Source organism: Xiphophorus hellerii, chromosome 20 (assembly GCF_003331165.1).
Source record: "Xiphophorus hellerii strain 12219 chromosome 20, Xiphophorus_hellerii-4.1, whole genome shotgun sequence".
Lineage (NCBI taxonomy): Eukaryota > Metazoa > Chordata > Actinopteri > Cyprinodontiformes > Poeciliidae > Xiphophorus > Xiphophorus hellerii.
In genome coordinates this window covers 27,003,936-27,021,081 of record NC_045691.1, presented here as the reverse complement: position 1 = coordinate 27,021,081, position 17,146 = coordinate 27,003,936, and the positions used below count along the sequence as shown (strand labels likewise).

Below are 17,146 nucleotides of genomic sequence, written 5' to 3'. Positions count from 1 at the left end.
ATTGGATTTTTTTTTTAAACGGCCACATTCCGCATATTTTTCATTTAAGCCCTTTTTATTATACATTATTAGAAATACATTAAACGATCAACAAATGATTTTTCAAATAAGAAAATAAACATTGTATCGTCAAAAATGCAACATTAGTGAATCGTAGACCATTTGTTGCAGCTAAAAAAAAATACTTCTAACCTCAGAATGTGAAGAGCTCAGCTCTTTATATACTTGACTTAACATCAATACATAAATTAGTTCTTGATTATTTCGATGACCGATTCATCACGATTAATCAGATTAATTGTTTCAGACCTACAGCTAGTAGTCATTGCACTCCACAAATCTGGCCTTGACGGAAGAGTCACAAAAAACATAAATTAATGAGAAAAAAGCCTTAAGAAATTCTGTTTGCTTTTGTCACAAGCAAATACTTCGACCAGATTAGGAGAAGGTTTAGAATTTTGGCCTAAATCCCACCATGTGTGGCATAAAGATGATACTGCACATAACCTTAGAAGACCCCAAAAGGCATTTTTAAAAACACTTTAGATATCCCTCTAACAAACTCAACTTTTTGTGTTGTAGGTGTTTAATTAAAACATGAAATTATAGGAAAGTAAAGCAAAGCAAGTCAAATGTGCAAAACCCCCCCCCAAAAAACAAAGACATTATTTCAGGTCATCTCATTTATAAAACACACAACCAACAAAAGCGCAGTCTTCGTACTATCTGTGCGGTTTACGTCTATGTCTGCGTTTAGCGCTGAAGCGACCGAGCCTCTCTGCCAAAATGCATGCAAATTCGCCGGTTCCTTGCTTGTGTGTTGATTCGCCGTGAGTGTCTGACATAATGCTTTCAGGCGTTTCTAGTTCATTGAGAAAAGCAAACAGACAAGACTGCCAACTGTCTCGGCTCATAAATATTCATCGGCAGCTGTGTCTCCTCAGAAAAACTTAGCTCAGTCACACGTTAGCACCGAGCGCCGGCCCCTCGGTACCCTGCAGCTCGTTTTCCTCGTTTGAAAACCTTCAGCTCGACGTCACTCCACTTCTCGCCCTGAGAAACTTCATATCAAGCATTAATGAGACTCCGTTGCTGCTCCTTAGGTTCCTCCAATTGCTTAAAGGAATCACAGTCTTGGCTGTGATCGTCCCAGTTCCCACTGGTACGGTGATGTGTTAATGTGATGGACGTCCTCGAATGTCGAAGCATTGCTTTGGAAGTTGGTTTGGTTTTCTGACCCGGCTATAATTGGAGGAGTAAAGACAGGGAAATAGCTCAGAAAATATGTGTTCATGGAAGTCACCAGCCAGAATGTTCTGTAAAACCAACCTAAACTCAGATTAAAATATAATATGTCTCACATAAACAAACTCCATGTGATGGTCTGTATTTCTATGTTTTGATTTTTTTTTTGTTACACATGATTACCTCTGCATGTTCTTTGAAGTGCATTCTCTTGTAGTTTTGTTTGCATGTTTTCTATTTAAATTGCAACAAAAAAAAACTGTCTACGCTGAAACTTTCAAGCCAAATGTGAGACCTCTGCATAGATTTCAGTATGCTCAAGATAAAAAGAGGACTGGACTAGACTGCATTACAGATTTTGTTATCGAATAACTTCACACAAGGGAAATTGTGATAAATACTGTTTGGTCTCGTCGTCATGTTCCAACAATGTTTTCTGCAGAAGTGCTGCGTCACTAGCTGCTTCCGGATAAAATCATCTCTATTACCCAGTTTTTGTCGTCAATCTACATTTTCTAAACGTTTTGCTCTGATTCCTTTCATGCATGCTTGAGGAATCCTTTAATCTCCCATTGCAGCTATTCCGCCTCACAGAGCGTCACTCCCCTGCGACTTCACCACTCAGCTCCTTCAGACTAGCAGCAGCAATTAGCAAACACTTGGTGGAGCTGTTTCGTCTGCTGAGGTTATCATGCAAGCTAGTTGTCTGTGAAAGGCTGGTTGAAACGTTGTTAAAGGCTTAATAGAGGAGCGATGTTGTCAGAAAGAGGAGGGGCTTCTTAAAGAGACAGAAGCCCAATTTCAAGGCGTCATTACAAACTTCTTTTAAGTCGTACCTTAGAACAACTGAAGGTGTCATAGTTACTTGATTGTGCTATAAAATGGCACTATGTGACTGGAAAATACATAATACCGTAAGTAAGTACACCCACATGTACGTGCTTATTTCTGATAAACGTTGTTTTCTCCTCTGGCTGCGTTTTAGTCCTCCAATCCTTCTCTTTCTTTCAACACCTCATTTGTGCACTCACCTTTTCCCGCTGCAAGCTAAAGCCCCGCGGTGTAAGTGGTAGTAATTTCATTGTGGATGTGGTGATGACAGTGATGAAGTAGCCGCAGTCCCCCGATTGGATCAGAGCTCAACCCTTACCGGATTACAGCCCACCACTCCCACCCCTCGCCCCCATCCCCCTTTAACAGCCAGTTGCTTGTTTACCCGCGTAGCTGCGTTCGATCCATGTGTGTCTCCTACGTGCGAAGCGTGTTTGTGCCCTTGTGTTGTTTCTGCCTGGCTGTAGCCACACGCAGACTGTGTTGATGCTCTCAAACTGGGTTCATGAAATCCCTTTTCCCAGACTCCTCCGCCTGGATTTTCATTCACGCCGAAGCGTCCCTTGCTTTCTGTGTGTGTGTGCGCGTGGGGGTGTGTGTGTCCGATGAGGCTGTGCAGCAGGTGGACACAGAGCGATGGAAGGAAGGAGAGAGGGATGGAGCGAATTCCTTGTAAAGGCAGCTGGGCAATGAGGCGGACAGAAGCTAATTAGAGAAGCAGCCTCCTTTACAACTCCCCAATTAGATCAGCTGCGCGTGTGTGTACACAAAGTGCGTGTGTTTATCGCGAAGCGTCCTGCTCCTTCTTCTCCCCTCCTTTTGGTTTGCTCACCCAAACAAACCACAAGCTAATTACCATCTCTGGAACGACACTTCCTCTGAACAAGTGTCAATTGGATGACAATTTGCAAGCGACGCTGGAAGTGAGCGGATGTTCTGAAAACAAGCAGGCTTGATAACGGGGAGCTGATCTGCTGGGTGGATCAGGGCTCCAACTCCTGGTTTCTTTAAAGAAAAAAAAAACTGTTTTTTAACACCTTCGTTCCTTTCACATTCATCTCATCACCAGCTCAAGCTCTGTGTGAGGCACTGTATGCGCCAAAGTGTGAACGTCTCATTGACACGTTTTATATTTGTGTGTGTGTGCAGTGTAAATAAAGACGAACATGCTGTTTTCCCGCAGGGTGCTATCTGTGCCTGTCTAATGAAGGATAGGACTTCATTGGATTAGAAAAGATGGTGTGTGTGTGGGTGTGTGTGCACCCAAGAACCCCTGCCGCTCCTCAACCTCTCAGGGCATAAATACCTGTCACAGACAATTAGATCCTGATTGATTTTCCAATGCTCTCTTTGATAGTTCCCCCCTTTCTCTGTCCTTTCTCACCTGCAAACGACTCCATCGAGCAGAAGAATAGGGCCGCTCTCCGGGTTTTTTTGTGTGCCTCAAGGTCACCCTGACAAACATTTCCCTTTCCGTCGACGACGACCTTGTCTCACGGCATTTGAGTTAAAGCAGCGACCCACATTTGGAAGACACAGAGACGTGGCTTTTTCCGTTGGTACAGGCGTAGCTTTGGTTGGACAAGAAGATATTGAAATTATTGCAGGGTTTCTTTTGCGGATTGGATACGGTACGATTAGGTGCTTTTTTTCTTCAAATTTGAGAAACGGAATATGCTGGAATGTGCTCTTTAATGTGTTGAAAATGTAATAGGTGTGTTTGTGTGTGTATGCAGACTAAAAGTCCAGAAGAACTGGAGGTCCCAATGAAACACCAGCTGCTCCAGGTCATAGTGAGAGTTCTTCAGTATCGAATGCTACTCACAGGTAATGACACAGAGACGCTCAGATTTTAAAAACTAAGAGGAAGATGTCACAGAAAATAAAGTCGTTGTCAGCACTTGAGGAAGTCAACTTTGCAATGCGAAAACATAGGAAGAAAGGTTACACACACTTGCGTCGCTTTTTACAGTCCGGTTTGGAAAGAGTCCAAATTTAGAAATGGTCACTATCTGCGCTTTTATTACAAACGTAAGCAAAATGTTTTCGTAAAAAACGTAATTTTGCAATTGCGGCGTTTCCGTTAAATAATAAATCCCATTAAAATCGCACATGAATAAGTTTGTACCATAAATCATTATAAATTATGATGTAAACACTCACATGAGATATATTTATATTTCGGCTTTGGCAGTCGCGATCGTCATCGGCCATCAGAATAGACGTCGGCGACCCTTCGAGGCGTTGGAGCGACAAACTCCTTGTAGTTGGGAGTGGCTACATGTGCGGCCATTTCACTTTTGGGGAAAGTGTAATGGAAGATTTTGCAGAAGAACCATAGATCCAGCACTTTCGAATGACAAACTTGACTATTGATGAACTGTGCGATCTCTGGTGGAGCCAACTGTGCATTGTCCGAGGATGCCAGTGCCTGCAAATAAGCGCGTTGCTGCTAAAATGTTGTGATGTGAGAAAAACTTTACTGTTAGTAGTCTTAGCCCACTTTATTGCCTAGATTTATGTCTGTCCTGCATTCCTTCCAAACCCATTGGGTCTTATGGAAAAAATCTTTTTTTAATATCTAGAATGAGAACTAAACTATATGGTGAGGCAGCTTTTCCTTATTGTGACCCTCAGCCTTTCTTGTAAACCCGAGAGTCTGAATGTTCTCAAAAGCAAACCAATCATTAGTCTGGCCTACACTTTAAGTTTATACATATGTATCATCTCTCAGTTTTTATTTAAAATTTTAGCAACTTTTACATCATTTCTTTACATACAAGAGCTAATCTGGTTTAAATCCCTTCTTATTTCATTAATGAGTGGAATTAGTATTGGAAAACCATAAATCTTTTGCTCAGGTTGTTATTGTTTGGTGTTAAAATCTGTTCTGATGTAAGATTAAGAAACAGAACAAATTTGTAATTTCTCACTGCACCGCAGTGAAAAAGTCATCTCCAAAAAACAAAGTCAGAAAAGTTTTCATCAGTAACTTTGTAATTTGTAATGCTGCAAATTAACATCTATAATTACAATAACAGGAGTTAATACTTTAAACTTGAAAAAGTGCTTCAGAAGTTGGCGTAATTTATCAGTAAATGCGTTTCGTTTGATTTGATGCTCACGTATTTCGTTCCTAATCTGCTTTCTCCAGATTATCTGAACAACCTCTCTCCTGACTCCAAAGAATACGAGGGCACTCAGGGTAATTCAACCGCCTCCTGACATGTTTTCATCTTAAAGCTCACAAGCAGCTGATCAGCATGCGTTAGCGCCGACGCACCGTGTCGCCCCATCGAATGCTTTCAACTCGTTTTCTGTTTTCTGTTTCTGTTGCAGCTGTGCTGGTGATTGTGTCTGAGGTGGCGGACCAGGCCAACGACGACCTGAAACAAGGGGTGAGTTTCTAAACCTGGGTTAATAGTGTGCGCTCCTATTCACTGGTAACACTCTAGCTTTAGTCTCCAAAGGTCTTTAAGTCCTGCCTCAAAGAGCGGTTCCTCCGTGTGAATCTGTCTCCTGAATGATGGCATGCCAGAGAGAAAAAGAGGTCGATCCCTACTTGGCGATTAACTGAGGAAAGTTTATGTGACACAACAAAGAAGGCAGTGTAATGCTGGACATGACTTATGGTTCTTCTTAAACTTCAAGACTTGGTGGAGATAATTGACCAACACTTCCTCAATGCCATTCAGGTCTTTCACTGTCAGACTCCCCCGTGTCTCTTTAGGTTCCCTCCTCTGTTTATCACACTGCTCTTCCTCCTCCTCCTCCTCCTCCTCGCACACCCACTGATACGGACACACACAGTCTGAGAGACGGGGGGTCCAGGGGGGAACCAAAGTTATCGCCTCCCTTTCCGCCTCCAGCACTTTCATTCAGAAATAAACTGTCCGTGTGTCGTCGTCGGGTGATCTTCATCTGTGTTTCATCCTTCGGTCTCCCGCAGGAGAACCTGCTGCGTCTGGTCCACATAGAGTACAGCGTGAAGGGGAAGAGGGACCTTCTGAAGCCCGGAAGGGTGAGAATCACCAAGTGGCATGGCAGCAAACCAGAACGCGGCTGTTTTGATCTGAATAAAAGCTTTTAACTGTTCTTGTCCTTGGCAGATATTCGTCAAAGAGGGGACACTCATGAAGGTCTCGAGGAAGAGTAGGCAGCCGCGGCATCTGTTTCTGGTAATACAGCTCGGTCCGCTTAACTTTTACCCCCACATCATGAAAATAGGCGTATTAAGACACTTTTACCGATTCAGACGTACTGATCTCTGTATTTAAAGAGTATTCGTACCTCTTCGACTGTTTCACGTTCTGTCTCATTACAGCCTCAGTTGTCAGTGAGTCTAGTTGAGATTTTACAGATCAACACACATTAGCTCATAGTTTTTCCAGAGGGGGGGAAGATGTGAGGAATTGACCAGAGTTTTCCACTTTCTAGCAGGACAACAACCCTAAATATGCAGCCAGAGCGCCAGTGAAATGGTTTGGATTGAAGAGTATTCGTGTGTGACAATGGTCCAATCAAAGCCCAGATCAGAGGAATCTGGTAAAAGGCTTGCAAACTGATGTTCACACACACTCTCTTCACATTTGAAAGAGGCATCATGATGTCATCTGTAAACTTAAAATATCTTATTTTGTGACAATATCCTCAATATCTTCCATGAAAAAAAAGACCAGATTATATTATGGAGAGTGAAGAGTGCCAAAATACAATAAATGAAAAATTGGTTAAAAGAAAAAAAGTATTTAAATGGGTCATTGAGTTATTAAAACTGTAAATAAATACAGAAATTATTTATTAAATATAGAATTAATTATATGTGGATTATTTAAATGTATCGATTTCCTTATAAAGACAATATATCTATGTAGTGACTCACTTATTTCAGGTTCCCGTGCCGATCGTAAATTTAGTTAGACGGTCGACCCCACCATCGACCTCAGTGGGCGGGATCAAAGCTTCTTCTATAGAGACTCTGACGTCTGATTGGTTGCTGCACAAAGCAAGTCAAGGCAACTTCTTCCAAGTTTGCTGTGACTCTGAGGTCAATATTTTATTGTATTTTTTTTTTAAGAAATCAATATATGATTGAGGCACATACAATTAATTCTATATTTAATAAATAATTTCTGAATTTATTTCCAGTTTTAATAACTTCATTAAATATTTGAATAATTATTTCATAAGTTATTGGCTCATTGTAATTTGGCACTCTTCACTCTCCATAGATGTACACCCATTCAAGTTATCACCACATACTCCTGGCACATTAACCACAGTTAGTCCTCACATAAGTGGTTTGTACAACCTTCCAACCCACCAAAAGATAACTCAGAGTTTTTACATAAAAAGACCTTACAATAATCATTTTCATGCTTAGGACGCACTTCTGTAGAGAATCTCAGGACCTAATGAGTCTGATTAGGGACCCTTTGTTTAAGGCACCTGCTAAATCATTGAGTCGCGAGTGAAATCGGTTGCTGGCTTTATCCGTGTCAAGGAATGTTGGGTGGAGGTAGGTGAGCTTGTGAGGGTGGAGGGGCGCGAGGCCAAGGCTGCTGGACCTCCACTAAGCACCACACCCATCCAGCAAGGGCCTCCCTCTCCACTTGTCTCCTCTCCACCCCTCTCAGGACTTGTTTTCAAGGGCCCCGCTTCCTTACAGGATGTTTGGTGTGGGTCACTGGATGCCGGCTTCCTGTGTATTGGGAGGGGGACTGACAGCGAAGTGAAGGCCAGACACCCTGTAGAATGTGGGGAGGAGGCGGCAGAGGAGGGACGTGGGTGTTACACAAACACATAATGTGAAATGGAGAAGCCCACTCTATTGTTCCATGTGCAATCAGCGCTGTCTCATGTTATGAAATATGCTTCGGCGAGACATCCGCAGGAGCAGCGTTTAGGGTTTGGGCTTCTCTTGGTTAATCCAACTAAAACATAAAGATGCTCCGTGGATTAATTTGTCTTTTCTCGTTCTGTCCCGACACGTCCTCCATTGTCTTTTTCCACCTGCAGCTAAACACGTTTTCTGTAAAGCAACATCCACCCCCTGACGTCTGCCGTCACCAGAGGCTTAGTTGGTATTTTGGGGGCTTTTAGCAATGGAGATTCCAAACTGTGAAGATGGAAAGCTATCAGTCTGCTCAGAGATAGACAAAAGGTGAAACCAATCCTTGGCCAAGAGAAGAAATAAAACCAGCTTAGGGTGTGTTCACACCAGCCCTGCTTAGTCCACTTTAATCGAATTCTAGTGTGTTTGCCTAGGAAGCCCAGTTCCGTTTGCGGAGGTGTGAACCTATGTCTTAGTTCGGTTCAAGTAAAGGATGGTGCAGTTCGATTGCAAACGTGGATGGAAGCGGACCCGAGACTCCTCCAGAAACAGGATGCAGACCATAGCGCAGTGCATTCTGGGTAAATACTACCAAAACAAACGTGTGAGAAATGGCTTGTAACAACAAGGAGAAACTACAACCACTAAAAATCTGACGTTGGTCCACTTTTGTTTACATTTTGCGAAGAAGGAAATTGCGCTCATGTCTTCTTCAGAGGTTTTTATGTCGTCGTCCTCAGTAAGTTCTTGGAGCAGCGCCACCACAGGTGAGGGAGGAAACAGGAAACAATTAGTTTATATTGTTCAACACAGTAGGAAAGCTAACCAGTCCGGCTGAAAATGTAACAAACATTGCATTTTTGGTCCCCAGTCGAGCCGAGACTACTGGACTATCAGGTGTGAAAAAGCCCTTAGATTGAGCAAGGAATTAACAGCAGGAAGGAAGAAGGCAAGTGGACAGCTGAAAAATGAAATATGAAGCACAAAGAGGGTTGCGTACTCCTGGGTCAGTCTGTTTGCTCAGCTCCCGTCCGCGTCCCTGTGGAAGGAATCTTTCAGTAAACCAGCAGCGCAGGGTGGAGCTCCCAAAAAATCCCGGTGGCCGCAGCCCAAAGGTCGCTCCGGCTTGGCTGCCATGCACTGTTTTGTCTCCGGCCACCTAGCTAAAAGAGAAGCAAAACAAACAAACAAAAATTAGTGGGACTGTTTGTGTTGTTGTTGTGGTGAAGGTGGCAGGCTCCACCCAGTCCTGCTCCTCTGTAGCCTGAGAAGCCTCTGAAGGGTGAGGGTGGTGGGGGGTCCGGAGCAGGGTGGGGAACTCTGGATGCTGGCCGTCGGGCCCCAGCAGATGCTTAGAGCACACATTAGGTGTGACCAATGATGTCATTTCTTTTGTCTGTGTTATGAAATACCTCTCATAAAACAATGGCGTGCAGGGCTTATTAGAACTCTTTATTCCCGTATCCAAACAAACATTTGCTTTAAAGTTCTGCCGTGCGCGGCCATGGGAATGGGAAATTTAAAGTACCACTGAAAAGAAAACACCCCAAAAAAGCTAAATTGAAAAATAGTTTTTTAATTTGCTTGTATTGTTGTTCCATTTAAAACTTGAGAAGTCAGTAGAAAGCCGCGTATCATGAAGGGATTCCTGCTTTTCGGATTGCTGACCACTGCAGGTAAGACACTGACTGCTCATAAATACTGCAACACAACCAAAAAAATCGGAACAACCTCTTTAAATAGAGACTCTCTTGAAGCGGAGCTGCACCGCCACCTTGTGTTGGAGGGAGGTATTACATGCATTACATACGTTATGATTGATAAATCTTAAGTCTTCCCGTTTGTCCGATTAGAAGTATCTCAATCTCATTCCTCCAATTGTCTCTTTTTCTCTCTCCCAAACAGATGAATGATATTATGCTGTATACTTACCCACAACAAGACGGAAAATACAGACTTAAAAACACACTGTCCCTGTCAGGGATGAAGGTGAGCACATTTTTCTGATGACTTATTTTCATTTATGCTTTCCTCACACACACTTGCCCACTGTCTTCCCTGTTTTGTTTCTCTGCTGTGCGCACACAGGTCAGCAAACCCGTAGTGGACAACGTGCTCAACTGTCTTCGGATCGAGGTGTCCGACGTCACTATCACTCTCTCTGCCAGGTGAGCGACGCCAGCAACTGCAGGTTTTGGTTTATTTTTATTTCTCTCTGAGCGATGTAAGGACATGGCATTCCAATTTTTTTTTTTTTCTAGTATTCCTACCGCGAGCGGTCATCGATTATTTATATTAAGTGCAGAGAGCCGTGTGTGAGGAAGCAGTCACCCTGTACTTGTGCTTCAAGGCAAAAACTAAATAGTTTTCAGATCTTATTTTATTCAGATCTTATTTTAGCAACAAGTAAAGTTAGCTTGGCTAGCATCTCTAACCGGGAGTCTCTGAGGATAGGGCCTTTCTTTACAACGGAGATTTTCAAAAGGTTGCCAGCATTTCCACGTTCAGCGTTCTCCATAAAAGACAAACGTTTCACAAACAGAGGAGCTGTGCTGTAAAATGTTTAGCCTTCCGCTGAAAGTCTTTCATTTTCTCTTATCGACATGAACAGGAGGCTTGTCTTAGAAAATACAATGTCATTTTTATTGCCTTTTTCCCCCCATCAATAACAATTTCCACATTATTGTTATTATCTTGTTATAGTCCAAGATCAGAAAATGTTACATTTATTCAATTTCCAGGCATCATTATCTGGCTTGGGGCAACTTAAAAGTCACCAGCTGACTTTTTAATGCTCTTCATAGCAGAAAATCCCCTAAGAATAATAGTTTTTGTGTTGTAGCAGCCTTATTAGAAACCTAAATGAGTCAAAAACATGATTTTTATGTTTAAAATATATATATATATATATATATATTTTTTTTTCTCAGTTCTGTTGGAGAGCGAGAGGATTGGTTTCACACTCTGAGTCGAGCCATCGCAGACCACGCTGCAGGACTCTGCACCTTTGGTGGTCCATGCAGTGAGGTAAAGTAGGAAATTATGAAATAAAATCGTTTTCTATATTACAAACATGCATTAACCTCTAAATGTTCAGTTAACTATTACAGATGAAAGACCCTAAAGATAGTGGCAAAAAAAACAACAACAACCCTGCAATTTGTCTCTGGGTTATCTGTCTGCTGGAATTAGCTAAATGAGTTCTATTAATTGGAGCGTTTTCAGCTGTAACATCTGGGGATCATTCCAACGCTGTTCCCACAGGCCCGTGAGAAACTGTGGATGGCTCTTGGTGAGGCTGCGCCTGTGCTTCTGCCAGTTTCCCAGGTGATGATGTGCATGAACTGCACCACAGATTTCAGCCTCACGCTCAGACGACACCACTGCAATGGTTGTGGGAAGGTACGGTACGCCGCATCTTCATACAAAAGAAAGAAAGGATAGGGTTTTTTATGCTAGCTATATGAAAGACAGATGTCAAATACTGCTTTTTCTCTGCTAAGGTTGATGACATCATCCACACTACTTCTCAGCTGAGCTTCCACGATCTACAGTCTCTTCAAAACAAACAGCTTTGTTCATGTTAGCATATGTTAACATTAAAGTGACATGGAGCCACATTAGCATTTCATTCTCTATTGGCTAAAAGCTCTCTTATCACTTACAAATGCTGCGCTCACTTCTTTTATAATAGATGATAAACCACCATTGCTGCAGCGGAGTAGCTGCTGTATGCTAACATTAGCATGCGTCAATAAAACATGATAAAAAGATACCATAGAAAATCAATTCTCCTTCTAAACACAATAGTGATATAATAGCTAAAATTACAACATGTGACAACATACCGAGCCGACATTTTGGCCCTAATTTCTCCTCAAAACTGGCAGGAATTAACTTTTTAGCGAGTTTCAGTATCATATTCTAGTTCAAAAAACATTGATAGAAGTTCACAGTAGAGATCCAGGCTTCAATAAACTGCTCAGAAAGTAAGAGCATTGAAGTATGTATTCTAATGAGACATGCTTTCTATCATAGCGCTTTGTTGGTGTGCGAATCTGCTTACAGTTTATTTCAAGAGTTTCATCAGTGCCATGGAAATGAACCACAACATTGACGGTTCATTTCTGTCGATGCTACTGTTTGAGCTCAGCCTATGTAGGAGATTATTAATGTTTTGATAATGAGCTGTGTAGGTTTGCAGTTATTTCCATTTTGTCCTGAGGATCTCAACATAAAGCACACTGATCCTGTTGTATGTGTTTGAGCAGGTGGTGTGTCGCGCTTGTTCCAGGAACAGATACCCTCTGAAGTACCTGAAGGACAGAATGGCCAAAGTGTGTGACCACTGCTACGCTGAGCTCAGGAAAAGAGGTGACCCCTTGTTTTTTAAGGATCATAGCTGAGAACGGAGTCGGCGGGACGTTAAATGTTTTGCATGCCGTCTGCAGGCGGCAGCATATCGGGAGCGTGTGGTAACTCAAGCCCTCGGACTCATCGGGCCAGTCGGCCGCTCTCCGCTGTCTTCCAAAGTCTGCAGCCTCCCAGTCTGTGGAAGTCCAGGAAGAGCAGCTCCAACCTCAGCCAGGTGGCCAACTGTTGTTTGTCCACTTCACTGTTTGCCACTATATGCAGCCTGTTAGATATCAGAAAATAGAAAATGTTCCCTGACCGGGAATCGAACCCGGGCCGCGGCGGTGAGAGCGCCGAATCCTAACCACTAGACCACCAGGGAGCTCTGGAGTTGAGTTGCTCCCTTGACACCTGGAATGTCTGGCTCTCTTGACAGCTGAGCTGAGCAGCTGTCAGCCGGGTTCCTGTTAGCTCCCTGCCATTCTGTCTCATTCAACATGTGATATTTTAATGAAATGTTTGACAAAAGCTTTCAAAGTTGTACAGTTTCCTAACTTGTTGGTCACAATATAATTTTTAGTTTAGACTTGGCAACAAAAATGAGATCTTTGAAAACCCTTAACTGATGCGTTTTAATTACTAGATGTGACTAAGTAAGTCGCTGAAGATTTGTGGCTCTACTGACATAAAAAAACACTTGTTTAGCAGCTAAAATTGTCTATTTAAGATATCATTTTGGCATTGAAAGTTTCATACAGAAAAGTCTCGATGTTCATCAGTTTCTTTATATAGGGTCAGTACAAATAATACCCTAGGCTGCACTTTGGACACCTCTAATGTAAAGTCATCCTGCATAAAACACCCAATTCTAGTGTTTCACTTGAATGTTTGTGTCATTTCTCTGTCGCTGCCGCGTCAACGTCGCCAGGCGTCACTCGGTGTGGATGGCTCCACCATGAGCGGCAGCCTGCAGCGCCGGAAGAAGAGCAAAAGGAAGTGGAAGAGGCTGTGGTTCCTCCTCAAAGATAAGGTGCTCTACACCTTCACAACCCGTGAGGTGAGGGGGCACAGAGTCTCCCGCACCAGCCCCAGAACACTCCCACGATCCCATTATCATTATCTAAATCCATTCTGGCTCAGTCAGAAAGGACATGCTCTTTCTTTGCAACATCTGTTCCTCCCTCCTCTTGATGTTGGGGCCATTTCTCAACCTTTCTTCAAGCTCTTTTGGTCTCGCCGGTAAATCACTAATGGAGGGGATTCTCTGTGCTCTCTCTCTCTTCTCTCGCTCTTTCTCCTCGCAAATGCCCAGGCTGTTTTTGTTTGCACCGCTTTGCTCTTCTTGGAAAAAGTAAAACACCAGCCGCTTTCCTTCCCGCTCTCGCCAGCAGCGCCGCTCGCCGCTCCTTGTGATTTTGCTCCACGTCTGACGGTTGTCAACTGTGCCTTTTCCTCAGGATAAAGTGGCTTCGGAAAGTCTACCTCTGCGGGGCTTCACCGTCAAGCTGACGGAGAAGCCAGACGGAGAAGAAAGCAGCAACGTGTTCCAGCTGTACCACAAGAAAACGCTCTACTACACATTCAGAGCCGACGACCAGCACACCGCTCGCAGGTCGGCGCCGCCGTCCGAGGCGTGGAGGGGCTTGTTTCTGTAGATACATTTATATGCAGTCGTTTCGAGTATGTAACTCTGCAGCCACGTCGCGTTTTTGTTCAAATAAATATTTAGATGAAAAAAAGCTGATTTAAAGTTATACTCTAAAAGTTACGTTTTTAAGTGATAGAAAATGAAAGCAGTAAGAGGAAATATGAAGGAACAGTGTTCTTGAAAATGTTCCTAAGTTTATTTCTGGAAATGTCTAAATGAAACAACTTGTTTATTTGTTTCAACCTTTATTCACAAATGATGATAAAACTTGTTTTATGTGTTTTATAAGCCGCAGGATTGGTGCATGTTTTTAATCGCCGTCGCTTTTCAACAGTGGTCATGCAGTAAAGTTAAATTTCATTCATACTGCCAGCAGGTTTTGGTTTGAAGCAGTTTTTTTAATTTTTTTATTTTACCTTCATACTTCTACTAACAGGAAGTACTAATGGCATTTTGGAGTGGCCCATTCTGAGTCTTCACTTAAATCTGATGTGGAATCTGTGGAGAGATGTAAAAATTAGGGTGTTGGCAAAGAAGTTCTTTGCATCTCATCAAATTGTCAAATATTCAAAGCATAAAGATGAACAAAAAAATAAATAAACTGGTGAACATTTTTTATTTTACATGTGTTTTTAATAGGGCATAAGTCATTTTTGACATACCGTTGTTTTAGGGTTAAGAGATGGGGTTAGGTCTCATCGTTTAATAAATGAAAACTGAAACCAAAATGTTCAAATTTGTGGGGAAAAAAAATCCAATTAAATTTCTCCAAAAACTCAAACATATGATAAAGAATGAGACAAAAATCATAATCCTGGCAGATTTACATATGGACATTTGTTTTGTTTCGAATCGAGGCTCAGGTTCTGGTTGGAAATGAGGCGGACATCTTTCAAAAGATAACAAGACCATGTAAATCAGTTTGAAGAAAACGCTATTTGTATATTTTAATTACATTCTCTTTAAAAATGTCAACTTTAAAATGAATAATTACTCACACCCCCACTCAGCAACCAATGGAAAATCTTTTATTTGCTCTCCGACAAGCAAGCTCTTCATAATCACCCACCAGCTTTTTTTGCACGTTTACCGTTTGGTATTTTATGACCGATCTAAGATAAAGAGGTCGAAGTCTTTGAGGTGGGAAGTCCTCTTTGCCATCACCCTAATCTTTTAGCTCCCTCCACATATGTTCTCTGTCAGATTCAAGTCTGACTGGGCAGTTTTAACATGTTAATATTACTTGTACCCTTCCCGTTCCCAACCTCACAGCTGCAGAACCAAAACTGACTACATCACATAGTTAAAACTAAATATTACAATCCAAACTAACAGGGAGACTTGTCTTTAAAAAATGCTAAATGTTTCATTTCTGTGTTTCAGATGGGTCAACGCCATCGAGGAGGCCACAGTTTTATAGCACCTGCTTGCCTTGGGCTAACACACCTGCTGTGTGCAGCTGCTAGCACAACAAAACTACCTACTGACCAAGAAATGGTCTGATGTCAAATGGAAGAAAAACAAAATCACTGGATTCCTGAGAAGGCTGCCCCCCGGTGGCAAGGATCTGAAAGTGTCAGCCTGTGAAGAAGATGAGTTTTTGCACGATGAATTATAAACTCTTCAGGCAAAACAAAGTAGAAAAAAAAAACCCATGGGAGCCTTTTTCTTTTCAGAATAAAGAATAAAGCAGAAGCCAGAGACAGAAGCTATTTTCTTCTACGTTTCACCTTTTTACGACAGAGCTCACTGGACAGATCTACCAACTTTTTTTTTTTTAGATTATTACTTTGTATTTTAATCTCTAAAAGCATCCAAAGGTTTTTTACCTCTCTGCAGGAGAAGACTTAGCTTATTTCAGAGTTTAAATAAAATAAAATTTAAAAAAGCATCAGACTGGACCAGCAGAAAGTAAAAAGCAGCTGCACAGCAACATCCATACGGTGTAAACGAGAAACTATTTACCGCCATTTTACTTCCGGTTATGAATATAAATATGCCGAATATTACGGTGAAATATCGGATTTATTTGTATAAAGTTGGCGTCATATGATACTCTGAGTAAGGGTTGTTCCTCACTGTATAAAAACATTGTGTTTCATGTGAAGTTTTACTGAACTCATTGTGAAAAAAAACAAAAAAAACATGACCCTCAGCATGCCTCCATATCAAAAGTATGTTGACAAAAGTTATGAACTATGCTTTGAACTTCATTGTGTAAGTTTCTACATAACAAAATCTAATTGTTCTGAAGTGCCAACTCAGTTGAATGCAGTTACATTTGCTATAATTATAATTATTATTGAATGTGCCTGAAATCAAATGTGTTCCTTATCCTTTATATTATCACAGTACTGTATGAAAACATGTTTTTGTTTTTTTGTTTCAGTTACTGAAACTCAAACACACAAGAATATAGTATTGTGGCTTTTTTTTATTTTTTTTTATTGAAGCATTTTTCTTTGTAAAGTATTATCGGCAGGAGCAAAGTGATCTGCCTTCATCAGAAGAAAGAACCCTGGATTTATTTCTGCTGTAACTAACACAGACGTTCGCATCTTTCATCATTAATGGATTTATAAGCAGTTATCTGTAACACTCCAAGCCGTCTCACAGCTTTATCTTTAAAACATTTTTTTTTTTTTCCAGTTTTTCTACCTGTTTCCTTACATCAGTTAGGATAAGGGATTGTATTTCAGTCATATAGGGCATTGTAAATGTTTGTGTACATAGAAGCATTATGAAATAAACTTTTAAAGATGTACGTCGTTTTTTGCAGCGTGAAGAGATTTGCTGCTTTGGTGAAATATGATGCAGTTGTGGATAATAGCATCACATCTCTCAGTCTAACAGAGTGCACACTTAAAGAAGCGGTATTTACCCCGCTGATGATAAATAAATGCCGGTGTGAGGCTGATGAGCACAGTCTGTGTCTTGAATAGGCAAACACAGGTGAGGTAAGTATGTCTTTCACCAGCAGGGGGCAGGTTTGCATCATCCGTTCATGGATATCCGAATCGTTTTCCTGTTCAGGTCATAGGCGGTCATCACCTGCGGCATGTCACTCTGTAGCATCTTCATGAGGGATGAATTCAGATCGGTTGGTCCTGAAGCTAACAGCTAATCTGAGGGGCTAAACACAATCTGAAGAATATCAGCACTTGACGCATACAGTGCTTTATAAACGTATAAACCATCATACTCTTTGCACAGGAAGTGGTTATTGTTTTACACAG

The 17,146-nt window shown here is 41.8% G+C and overlaps 1 protein-coding gene and 1 non-coding gene across 3 annotated transcripts in view; one reads left to right on the top strand and one right to left on the bottom strand.

Annotated features, from left to right (window-relative positions):
- fgd5a (FYVE, RhoGEF and PH domain containing 5a) overlaps nucleotides 1-16,674 on the top strand; it is a 41,839-nt gene extending 25,165 nt beyond the window's left edge. The window contains exons 8-21 of one of the 2 annotated variants that reach the window (XM_032548762.1): nucleotides 3,813-3,903; nucleotides 5,231-5,281; nucleotides 5,416-5,474; nucleotides 6,026-6,097; nucleotides 6,186-6,254; nucleotides 9,815-9,898; nucleotides 9,998-10,077; nucleotides 10,840-10,936; nucleotides 11,174-11,311; nucleotides 12,181-12,283; nucleotides 12,361-12,497; nucleotides 13,191-13,292; nucleotides 13,720-13,874; nucleotides 15,294-16,674. In XM_032548762.1, the coding sequence (XP_032404653.1) occupies nucleotides 3,813-3,903; nucleotides 5,231-5,281; nucleotides 5,416-5,474; nucleotides 6,026-6,097; nucleotides 6,186-6,254; nucleotides 9,815-9,898; nucleotides 9,998-10,077; nucleotides 10,840-10,936; nucleotides 11,174-11,311; nucleotides 12,181-12,283; nucleotides 12,361-12,497; nucleotides 13,191-13,292; nucleotides 13,720-13,874; nucleotides 15,294-15,330 (1,275 nt within the window). In that variant the 3' untranslated portion in view covers nucleotides 15,331-16,674. Of the gene's footprint in view, nucleotides 1-3,812; nucleotides 3,904-5,230; nucleotides 5,282-5,415; nucleotides 5,475-6,025; nucleotides 6,098-6,185; nucleotides 6,255-9,814; nucleotides 9,899-9,997; nucleotides 10,078-10,839; nucleotides 10,937-11,173; nucleotides 11,312-12,180; nucleotides 12,284-12,360; nucleotides 12,498-13,190; nucleotides 13,320-13,719; nucleotides 13,875-15,293 lie in introns of both variants that reach the window. The other variant, XM_032548761.1, reaches the window with a different exon arrangement.
- Nucleotides 12,573-12,644, bottom strand: trnae-cuc (transfer RNA glutamic acid (anticodon CUC)). The gene has a single exon. It is a non-coding gene; the product is annotated as a tRNA-Glu (tRNA).
- Nucleotides 16,675-17,146: the final 472 nt, after the last annotated feature.